Source organism: Lactuca sativa, chromosome 2 (genome assembly GCF_002870075.4).
Source record: "Lactuca sativa cultivar Salinas chromosome 2, Lsat_Salinas_v11, whole genome shotgun sequence".
In the NCBI taxonomy this organism is placed as follows: Eukaryota; Viridiplantae; Streptophyta; class Magnoliopsida; order Asterales; family Asteraceae; genus Lactuca; species Lactuca sativa.
Window position 1 is genome coordinate 138,020,493 of NC_056624.2, and position 12,350 is coordinate 138,032,842.

Sequence of the window (12,350 nt, forward strand, 5' to 3'; positions counted from 1 at the left end):
AAAATCTTTTATAAAACGCCAGTAAAAACCCGTGTGTCCTAGAAAACTTCTAATGCCCTTCACATTAGTTGGTGTGGGTAATTTGGCAATGGTGTCAATCTTTGCCCTATCCACTTTAATTCCCAATTTAGAAACTTTGTGGCCTAAAACTATACCCTCCTTGACCATAAAGTGACATTTCTCCCAATTAAGGACTAAGTCGGTTTTTTCACACCTAGCAAGCATTAAGTCAAGATTTGTGAGACAATCATGGAAGGAAGATCCAAAAACAGAAAAATCGTCCATAAAGACTTCCATGAATTTTTCCACCATATCGTGGAATATGACTGTCATGCACCTTTGAAATGTCGTGGGTGCATTACATAACCCAAAGGGCATGCGGCGATAAGCAAAAGTTCCACTTGGGCAAGTAAATATGGTCTTTTGTTGGTCCATTGGGTCTATGGGTATTTGGAAATAACCCGAAAATCCATCTAGAAAGCAATAATAACTATGGCCCGATAATCTTTCTAACATTTGATCAATAAAAGGTAAGGGGAAATGGTCTTTACGAGTGGCATCGTTTAGCTTTCGATAATTGATGCACACTCTCCAACCGGTTACCGTTCGTGTCGGAATAAGCTCATTCTTTTTGTTGGTTATGTGCGTCATCCCTCCTTTCTTGGGCACCACCTAGACTAGACTCACCCACGGACTGTCGAAAATGGAATGTATAATCCACGCATCTAAAAGCTGGACCACTTCCTTCTTGACCACTTCTTGCATATTTAGGTTCAATCTTCTTTGGTGTCGCACAACCGGCTTTGCTCCTTCTTCCAGATTAATCTTGTGAGAACAATAAGAAGGGTTGATTCCCTTGATGTCGGTAATGCTCCATGCTATGGCCCGCTTTCGCTTCTTCAAAACTTGAACTAGTTCTTCCTTTTCAGATTCGGAAAGGTCAGAGGCTACGATAACTGGCTTTTGATGGCCATCTTCAAAGAAAGCATACTCCAAATGTTCTGGTAACGTTTTGAGCTCGGTTTTTGGGTTTTGCAGGTTGTACTCGCCGAGTGCAGGCAAGGGACTCGACGAGTTGGTAGCTGAATTCACGAATTCCATTTTCTCTTCGCATGGACTCGGCGAGTAGATCGGCCCTACTCGGCGAGTTGATCTGTCAGATTGTTTCATCAATTCTTCAAACTCAGCTTCTTCCAGCAGCCTCTCGATCTCCATTAAGTCTTTTTCAGCATCAAATTCTTCATCAAAAATTGTGGACTTGTTGGGATCTTCATTATCGCATTCCTCCATTAATTCATCAAGCATGTCAATTGAGAACGCAATGTCATCAATATTCCTTGCATACTTCATAGCTTGATCAACCCCAAAAGTGACTGAATCATCTCCTACTCGTAAAGTAAGCTTCGAGTCTCTCATGTCTACTATAGCACTTGCAGTGTTGAGGAAAGGTCTTCCAAGGATGATCGGAGCTTGAGGATCCGCCTCCATGTCTAGAATTATAAAATCTGCAGGAAATACAAACTTGTCCACCTTGACCAATAAGTCTTCACATATGCCTCTTGGAAAGGTGACTGTCTTGTTTGCTAAGTGAATCGTCATACGAATTGGCCTTGGTTCCGGGAGATCCAGGTTCTTGATGAATGAATAAGGCATGAGGTTCACACTTGCTCCCGAATCGGCCAAAGCATGAATGGTAGCCAAGTTACCAAATTGTCAAGGCAAAGTCAAACTCCCAGGGTCACCCTTCTTCTTTGGTAGCTTATTTAGCATGCCAGTTGAGCAGTTCTCATTAAGAACTACCTTTTTCACTTCCTCCATCTTCCTTCTATTCGTGAGAAGTTCCTTAAGGAATTTTGCATATTTTGGCATTTGTGCGACAGCTTCGATGAAGGGTATGTTGATTTGAAGAGCTTTGATATGATCATGAAACTTTTGTTACTCCTCCTCCTGCTTTTCTCTCTTAGCTCGGGCTGGATATGGCAATGGAGGCTGAAAGGGCTTTTCAGGGATCTGATTTTTCGAGTTTGGTAGTGGACTCGTCGAGTCCATATTCTGGACTCGCCGAGTAGGCTCTGTTCCATGAGTATTTTGATTTTGGTCTTGAGTTTCTGCATCCTCCTTCTGCAATTGTTTGGATGCTTCATTCTGAATAGGGGCCAGAGGAGTGATTGTCTTCCCACTTCTTGTTGTGACTATGTTTATGTGCGCGCCTCGTGGGTTATTTTCGGTTTTACTCGGAAGTTCGCCCGGTGATCTTTGGTTGATTTTTTAGCAAGTTGCCCTAGCTGCGTTTCTATGTTGTGGATAGATGCTTGCTGGTTTCTAAGCATGGTTCTTGTTTCTTGAATTGCAGCATCATGATCGCTATGTCTCTTTTCTGAAGCAGCTACAAATTTGGTAAGCATCTCTTCCAAACTTGGTTTTCTTTCTTGTGCTGGCTCCTCCTTTTGGTAAAAACCTCTTCCTTTCTGCCTGTACTTCTCCTCCTTAGCCTTCTTGTACTCTTCATAAGGGAGCCACTCTTTCTTTGGTTTTCGCCAATCTTCATCATATCAGTCCCCACTTGAGTAACATACTTGCACCTTCTTGTTGCCATTTTCATCCAAGTCGCAGTCTCTAGTAAGATGAGGCCCATTGCAGTTTTCACACCTCACCCGTATAGCATGTATCGTTTGGTCCATTTTGTCCATCCTCCTATCCAAGTTTTTCAACATGGCCATCACTGCTGATAAGTCTTCTGAAGCTGCATAGGCGGATCCCCGTGTCACATCATTTCTTGGATTATGGTATTCTGTAGAATGCTTAGAGAATTCTTCAATTAGCTGCTTTATCACTGGAGGTGCCTTCTTCGTAAGTGGACCTTGCGAGTCAAGTAACTGCCTTGTTATAACATTTACTCCATCATAAAAGATGGAGACTTCTTGCTGACTATTGAGGTCGTGATGTGGGGAATTCCTTAGCAAGCTCTTGTACCTCTCCCAAGCTTCATATAGTGACTCTCCAGCTTGTTGTTCAAAGTTGGCTATGGCTTTCTTGAGCTTGGATATCTTGGATGGTGGGCAGAATTGATCAATGAACTCTTCTTTCAGCTGGGCCCATGTAGTGATGGATCTGGGGGGTAGTGACTTGAGCCAATCCTTTGCAGCACCCTTCAAAGTAACCGGAAGCATGTGAAGTAGTTGAGTTTCCCGAGGCACGTTAGGAACATTGAAATAATCAGCTACATCATTAACTTCATCCAAGTGCTTGTAGGCGTCTTCGTGATCTTTTCCAGTGAAAGGAATCTCTTTGAGTAAAGCTAGGATATGACCCTTAAGCTCAAAAGTACCAGTTGCGGGAAAAACTCACACAAAGGATCGATAAAATTAGGAATTAGACTTAATTTTGGAACCGTTCCCCGGCAACGGCGCCAAAAACTTGATGTGTGTAAAATGCACTGGTTTTATTCCTACTTTTAGTTGATAAATTAAGCACACAAAGGCAGTGAACCTGTCTTTTAGTGGTATAGTTGGATAAGTAGGGTATCGAACTCAGGGAACGGAAATTAAACTAATAACTAATTTTAACTAAGCAAGTAATAAAAGTAAAAGGGTTTTTCTCTAGTTTTACAAGACTAGAAGCTTAAACACACCACTTAAGCACTTAATTAACTAAACAACTAAGACAAGTAACAAATTCACTAAATTTGATAAAGAGTTTTTGTTTAGGTCCAACCAATTTACTCCTATGGTTATTTATATGATAGACCAATTGTTATTGGTTACCAACTATAGTGGTTAGGTTCATGTTCATTACTACTAACCCTTGGACAATTAATCAACTCAAGCAGTGGCCAATTGTTTAAACTAATTAATTCCCTAGTTCAATTATTTGGATTAAATAAGATTTGTAATTGGTTAATCAAGTTGGTGTTTCAATTAACCTCTTGTTTGTTGGTTTCTTAAACAAACTCACACATTAATTTACCCATTCTCTAATTAATCCTAGTTTCATGTTCATTATTCCTAGGCATATGATAAAGTGTTCACATAAAGATATGAGGTTAACAACTAAGAGATGTTCATGCAGCTTAATTGTCTTCCAATTAACAGAAAATAGTTGTGGTTAATGCATAAGGTTCTTTAACAAACTTAATTTAATAAGATCACCAATAAACAATCAATCAAAAAGTAATAATTAAACCATAGGAGTAACTTGGTCTTCCCAAACAGAAACAAAACGAATTTAGTTCATAGTTACAGTAAAAACAAACTCAAAAACAAGTTCAACTAGGCTAGACATGCTTAAATTCTAAGATTAAGTGGAATGTATAACCTAAATTGCCTTGATTCATCAAAAGATCGAAGGGTAGGGTTTCTCATCTCTCCACAGGGTTCTTTAATCGCAGGTGCAGCTCCCAAAAGCCAGAAAGTATCCCCAATTCGGATAAAGGTTCGATATTTATAATTATCACAAAACAGGGGTGACTCGGCGAGTAGGTCACTCAACTCGCCGAGTAGATGCGTAAAATCCGTCTATTGCCATGAGTCTTGACTTATCTTCGGGAATATTCTTGGGTACTCGCCGAGTATTCTCGCGGATTCGTCGAGTTAGTGTGTTTTTCCTCATTCTTCATTCTTTGGTCTCTAACTGCTTCTCCTTGTTCCTTTTTACTTCCAAGCATGTCTTTTGGAATAAAAGAAAAATTTAAGCATTACTAAGTACCTTTTGTCCACATTATGCACATAATTAGCTAAAAATGAATAAAAATGTATGCTAAACATATGACTAATCATGCAAATGTTGAGTCTAGTGGATTGCGTCATGGGCTCGGTCCATAGCCTAGTTTAGTTGCTGATATTGGGCCTGTCCAGCCGTGCATTATTTTATATTAGGGTTTAGTATATAAGCTGCATGGATGCAAACTTAGAAAGAAGCGCTCTCATTGTTTTTGTATTTTCACTGTTTTGAAAACCCTAGCTCGCCTCTACAACGGAAGTTCTTCATCGAGCTCTGCTGAGGCGTGACTCAGTTTTGAATCATAAGCTCATATTTGATTATGTTCTGTGTTCATTCTTAATTGTTCTTAACCTGTTAGAATTCTTTTATCATACTTGTGAAAGATCCAAACGATCTAAGAGTTTTAAACTCATCAGCAAATATCACGCGCCTTATAAGTGTGTACTTTCCCATCCATGTCGGTCTTCTTCTTGAAGATCTATTTTCACCCGGCTGTCTTACGACTCGGTACATTGCCAACCAAGTTCCAAACTTGATTGTCATACATGGACTGAATCTCTCTGTCCATTGCCTCTTTCTATTTTGTAGACTCGGGTTTGCCATGGCTTCCTTGTAGTTGTTAGGTTCATCTTAATTTACCAGTTTGCTATCACTGATAAAAGTATCAACTTCTGTAGTAATATGGAAACCATAGAACTCAGGTGGAACCCTAACTCTACTAGAACGTCTCAAAGGTACAGACTCGTCAATCGTCTTAACAGGAGTTTCCTCTTCAGGTTGATCGCTAGTGTTTGAGGTTCCTTCACTGCTTGACTCTTGAAGTTCATCAAGGTCAATTTGCCTCCCACTATCTCCTTGGCCTATGACCTCTCTGTCGCGAAAGACTCCTCTCCTCGCAACGAATGCAGCATTGTCACTCGATCTATAGAAGAGATAACCAAATGATTTTTTGGGTAGCCGATGAAAATACACCGCTCACTTCGAGGTTCGAGCTTATCATGAGTCTCGCGTCTCATGAAAGCCATGCAACCCCAAACCTTGATGTGGTCTAATGTGGGAGCCTTCCCACTCCACATCTCGTGAGGTGTTTTGGCAACCTTCTTGGTTGGGACTAGATTAAGAATATAGGTGGCAGTCTCTAAGGCATACCCCCAAAATGAGATAGGTAACGAAGCTCGACTCATCATGGAACGAACCATGTACAACAAGGTTTGATTGCGCCTCTTAGCCACACCATTAAGTTGTGGTGTCCTAGGTGGCCTCAACTGTGAAACAATTCCACATTCCTTATGATAGTCAAGGAACTCGATACTAAGATACTCACCACCCCGATCGGATCGGAGCATCTTTATCTTCCTGCCCAACTGATTCCCCACTTCCTGTTTAAACTCTTTGAATTTCTTAAAGGTTTCTGACTTATGCTTGATTAAGTCGATATAGATATAGCCATATCTACTGTAATCACCAGTAAAAGTCACATAGAAGCGGTTAGCGTCCCTTTTGGCGGTTCTAAAGGGCCCACACACATCGGTGGGTATGAGATCCAACAAACCCTCACCCTTTTCACAAGTACCAGTGAAGGGTGACTTGGTCATCTTTCCAAGTAAGCAAGATTCGCAAGTGTCAACTGACCTTAAGTCGAATGACTCCAAAACTCCAGCCTTTTGGAGTTGGCCTATGTGATTCTTGCTGACGTGTCCAAGACGAAAATGCCACAAGCATGCCTTATCCAATTCATTGGAAGAATCAATATGCAACACATTATTTCCTACAACATTCACAGTTTTATATACATCATTACAAGGTAATGCTTTAAAATTAAATACATCATTGTAAAAAGTATTAATAGCACCAATTTCATTATCAAATGAAAAACTATAGCCTTGTTTGTACAAACCATGAAAGGAAATAATATTTCTCGCCATATCAGACGAGTAGCAATAATTATTCAAATCTATTTCTAACCCACTACTAAGCAACAAAGAGTAAACTCCAATCTTGGTGACAGGTGAAACCTTCCTATTCCCTATGATCAAGTTTATCTTCCCGTGCTCCACATCCTTACTTCTTTTTAGGTCGTGTACATTAGAAAAAATGTGAAATCTACAACCTGTGTCAAGAACCCAAGAGTTAGAATGTGATGAGTTTTTAGATAGAATAGTATAAATACCTTCATGGGTGGCCTTAACCTTCCCATCTTTAACATCCTGCAAGTATTTGGGGCAGTTTTGCTTCTATTTCCCTTTCTCGTGACAGTAGAAACACTCTACTTCCTTAGGAATGGAAGAGGGAGCAGCAGAACCAGCCTTGGTCCAACTTGTAGAGGATCCACCAATAGACTTTCCCTTCCGGCTCTTTGAGGGAGCCTTCCTCTTCTTCCCTTTCCCTGTCCCAATTGCTAGAACAGGGGCGGTAGTAGGAGTAGTAGCAACCGATTTACCTTTGAGACCACTTTCGGAAGTCCTCAAAAGCCCTTGAATTTTGCTAAGTGTGACCTCCTCCTTGTTCATATGATAGGTCATGTGGAACTTATCATAACAAGGATGTAAGGAGTGTAGAACGATATCTATAGCTAGCTCCTCAGGGAAGTTCATATTCAGTTTTAGCAACCGGTCCACTAACCTTTTCATTTTCTACAAGCGGCTCGTGATGGGTTCACCATCCTTCATCCTGGTTGTTATCATGGAAGAGATGATATCATACCTCTCTTGACAAGCACTCTGTAACATCCCCCTCGCGGAACTTATCATAACATGGATGTAAGGAGTGTAGAACGATATCTATAGCTAGCTCCTCAGGGAAGTTCATATTCAGTTTTAGCAACCGGTCCACTAACCTTTTCATTTTCTACAAGCAGCTCGTGATGGGTTCACCATCCTTCATCCTGGTTGTTATCATGGAAGAGATGATATCATACCTCTCTTGACAAGCACTCTGTAACATCCCCCTCTGGCACGTATCAAAATATTGTCCGCTTTGGGCCACTCGGCACGAGAACTTCCCAGGGGGTCACCCATCCTAGTACTACTCCTGCCCGGGCATGCTTAACTACAGAGTTTTTACGGGATCTGCTGCCCTCACGGCTTTAAAACGCGTTGTGATAGGGAAGGTATCCACACCCCTTATAAGGAATGCTTAGTTCTCCTTCCAAGCCGATGTGGGATCAGATCTAACCCACTTTCACCCCCCATTATAGGGTTCAACGTCCCCGTCAAACACATCGACTCGTGCCCTGGCTCTGATACCATTTTTAACATCCCCCTCTGGCACGTATCAAAATATTGTCCGCTTTGGGCCACTCAGCACGAGGACTTCCCAAGGCGTCACCCATCCTGGAACTACTCCCGCCCGAGCACGCTTAACTGCAGAGTTCTTATGGGATTTGCTGCCCTCACGGCTTTAAAACGCGTTGTGATAGGGAAGGTATCCACACCCCTTATAAGGAATGCTTAGTTCTCCTTCCAAGCCGATGTGGGATCAGATCTAACCCACTTTAGAGACAATAAGTGTCAAAAATGACTTTTTGATGGAAGATTATTTAGAAGGGTTAATCTTAACCAAGTTGTAGTATATGTCACGAGCTTTCCGTGCATTTAAAGAACGCCAAAATCCGAGTTATAACGAAGAAGTTATGACCTGTCGAAGTTTCGCGACAGAACCGGCACGACACAGCGCGACGTAAAAAGTGAATTTACGTTGGAGCGATATTTAGCCTTAGCGATCTAAACGAGAATCGAAGATCCTGTTGTTAGTAGCGAAACGACGAAAAGTTAGGCGAGAACGGACGTCAAACGAAGAAGTTATGAATTTATAACGAAGTTTTTCTGTCGCGGCCTATAAAAAACAAATAATAAAAATAAAGTCGAAATTAGCCGACGGAGTCTAAACGAAAGTTATAGAGCGTAGTCTCACCTTCGCGTGGATATAAAGAACGTCGAAAATGGAGTTCGTATGAAGAAGATATGAATTTCCGAAGTTTATTAAATAAATTTTATTTATTTTTAATCTTTTAATCGGAAGCATTATCCGAAGGAGTCACCGGTCTAATCCGAGGTACGCGCCGCGTACTCGAGTACGCCCCGCGTACTCCGAAGGTGTCGACATCGCAGCAAGTGGCTTCAGATACGTAAGCAGTGACGTTTCTCGGACCAGTACGCCCCACGTACGTGCGAGACTCAGCCCCTATAAAAGGCTTGCGAGGGCAGCCGATAGTTTTGTTCATTTTCTCTCTTCTTTCTCCCGTTTTGCATCGGTTTGCATGCCAGAAATACCCCGAAGCCCCGATATTGTTCTCGAGCCCCGAGGCAAGTCCCGAGATCCCGAAGATCCCGAGAAGTGCGGTTCCCGAGTCGAAGCTCTGCCCGCGAGAAGTTCGATTTTTGAAGAGATCTTCCAGATCTGCTGAGGTTTACTACTTCTGCAAGTCGTAGTGTTGTCTAATCATCTTCTGATCAAGTGAGTGTATACTACCTTTCACAAACACGATAATAATACAAGTATGGTTTGAGTGTATTAAGTATATTGTTGTTTATACGAGTGAGTGTGTAGTTACTTTCTTCTAACACTTAGATATTAAGTATTTTCTATAAAATACGTGCTATGTGTATGATATAAAGTTGTTTATATGTGTGGATGTATAGTCCCTTTCATAAACACGGGTATAATACAAGTACTGTTTGAATGTATCACGTATATGTTTGGGAGAGTGTGTGGTTACTTTCTTCCAACACATAAATATGAAGTATTTGTTATAAAATACGTGCTATGTGTTTATATATTTTGTTTATTTGAGATGAGTATGGAATGAATGTCTTATATAGTTTTTAAATGAGTTAAACTGTATATGTATTCCATATCTACAAATATGTTGGGTAGAACATGGGTAGATGAGATAGTTGGTATGTGATAAAATGATGATGTATGAAAGATGATTAAGAATGATATTGGCAGATGCACCAATTAGAGAATGTCATAATGCTAGCAGATGCGCTCAAGCATAGTATTGGTAGATGCACCAAAGAGAAAGTGACATAATACTAGTAGATGCACTTAAGTATAGTATTGGTAGATGAAACTAAAAGAGCATGCCTTAATACTAGCAGATGCGCTTGAGAATAATATTGGTAGATGCACCAAGTAGTGAATGTCGTGACCTTGGCAGATGCGCCAAATAGATATTCTCATAACAATAGCAGATGCGCTTATAGGATAATATTGGCAGATGCGCTTATAGAATAATCTTGGCAGATGCGCTTATAAGATAATGTCGGCAGATGTGCCTAAAAGAGAATGTCATAAACCTGGCAGTCGCGCCTCATAGTGTATGACGTAATCCTGGCAGAGGCGCTTAAAGGATAATGTTGGCAGATGCGCCTTATGTAGCAATGGAAGTTTGTGTAAATTCCTTAGGTCAATCCTTAGGAATGAAGGAATGACGAGTAGTTGAATTCCTAGGGTAAAATCCTAAGAAACATAATAGGGATGAGTAATTGAGTTGATTGTTTGATGGTTGAATATAATAATTGTATTATTGTGGGTTGAAAACCCTATATGCTCACCAGGCTCCCAAGCCTGACGCACTCAGTTTTCTTTGCATTACAAGTAATAGCACAAGAGTATAAGTTGGTGGACTTGACGAGAGATTTTGGATTATAGGCCAGTAGTTATGAATAACTGTTGTAAGGTCTATTTATTATTGTTTATGCTTTTGGTCTGTATCGGAACATGACATCCCGAGGTTTTATTATTTAATGAAAATACATTCTCTTTGAGAAACGTTTTGATAAATGGTTATCATATTTTATTTTGGGAACAAATTCCGCAACCGTTTTCTTTAAACGATCACTCTGATTTATAAAACAAAGCATAAACAAATCGGTCTTTTCTGGCCGTGAAAATAGGGATGTCACACACTCTGATGGTATTTTTCCATCAGGTCCTAGTGCATATCAAAAGGGTAGAAGTCCCCATAGGACTTTTGGTGTTCAGCTATCATGGTGCCCAACATGATACAAGACACCTTGGTGGCATCCTTCTCATGTGCTCTAAACTCACCGAGCTCCTTAGGAGTAGCAGAAGACTCATCGATTTCAATAAGCTCCTTGTATAGGACATATTCCTTGTCCTCATAGTGAGTGACCATCCTGATGTTCCTAATCCAATCATTGAATTTGGAACCATCAAATATGACTCTCCCACACAAGTTCATGAGAGAGAAGGATCCAGTAGGGTTTGAGCCAGAAGCAGTGTTGGAAGACATCTAAAAAGAAAGAAAGACAAGTTTAGATTAGATAAAGAGTCATTAATAACACACCCAAATGAAATATTAAGGCTAGGAACCAACACAATATTTTACAAATTGGAAGAGGGATTTCGTAATCCAACATGCAAAATATTTGAAGGTAGGTAAATGAAGATTTACCAATTTCCACCATGAAAAATGAAATTGTTATTAAGTTTTAATTGGATTGAAACTTCTAGATCCTTTGAGATTCATTGAACAATTCAATGGCATGTTTAAATCTCGATTATGCCCTTCAGGTTTGTGACTGGGATACCGAGGATCACAAACAAGGTGTAAATAACTATGCAAAATGTGTTTAGTACTCCCGATGTCATTTATCACGCAATCAATGTGCCGGTTAACCACACACGCTCCACTGATCTTATGATAAACATCGAGCCACCCTTTTCCACCCTTACTAGTCCAAGTTAATGTGCTGGTTAACCACACATGCTCCCTCAACGTCTTGGCAAGGTGCAAAGTGCAATTTTCATGGATTAACATCGATTTTACATTTTCCTAAAGTAACTAAGATTGGGAATTTAATAAAACATTTAGTTACTTTATTATTATCATTATACTTTTAATGAGAATTATAGTCATATCCTACCTATTCGGCTAATGACCCTCTACCAGTCAAGGAAGCGGTGGGTGAGAGCGGTCACCCATTAAACTGCCATTTTATAGGCATCAACCTCGTACCCCCTTATAGACCGGCTTCGTGAATGAGGCCTACTAACGGTAAGACTGACTTGATCTTATATATATATATATATATATATATATATATATATATATATATATATATATATATATATATATATATATAATTAAACTTATAATACTATAAAGTATAAGGGTTGAATTTTAACTTTTAAAATTCTAAGGTTTGGAATTAAAATTTCTTAATTTCATAAGTGAGACTTTACAAATTCCAAAACTTGAGGGAAAGTTTTGAAACTTGTCAAAACTCTTCACATTTATAGCTTATGAGTTTAATGACTTTTAAAAAGAAAAACGTTTCATTTTCTATAACCTATGGTTTTTAATGACTCTTTTAAGAAATGAGACCTTTCGCTTTCCACAACTTGAGGACAAGTTATGGAGTCCATTAAAACCATTTAGATCATAATTTAATTAATACAATAATCAAATAATTCATACATGATCTTAGATCATAAGAACAAGATAAGTCAAATTACCAATTTTCAAGAAATTAGCATAATCATATAAACTAATACAAATTTTGAAACTATGACATCTATCTTTTTATTGGACAAGCATGATCATTACCATATCAAAAAAACAGGTTTCATAGTTCAAAAAACAGTTTAGGGTAATGATCCTA

General features: G+C 39.7%; 1 protein-coding gene and 1 non-coding gene across 2 annotated transcripts in view; one reads left to right on the top strand and one right to left on the bottom strand.

The window, feature by feature from the left end:
• Positions 1-2,198: 2,198 nt before the first annotated feature.
• The window catches only part of LOC128132394 (uncharacterized), a 41,443-nt gene continuing 31,291 nt past the window's right edge, over positions 2,199-12,350 (bottom strand). The window contains exons 2-3 of the mRNA XM_052768941.1: positions 2,577-3,343; positions 2,199-2,525 (exon numbers count right to left, since the gene is read on the bottom strand). Of these exons, the coding sequence (XP_052624901.1) occupies positions 2,199-2,525; positions 2,577-3,343 (1,094 nt within the window). The remainder of the gene's footprint in view (positions 2,526-2,576; positions 3,344-12,350) is intronic.
• LOC128132552 (small nucleolar RNA R71) lies at positions 2,935-3,041 on the top strand. The gene has a single exon (XR_008230597.1). It is a non-coding gene; the product is annotated as a small nucleolar RNA R71 (small nucleolar RNA).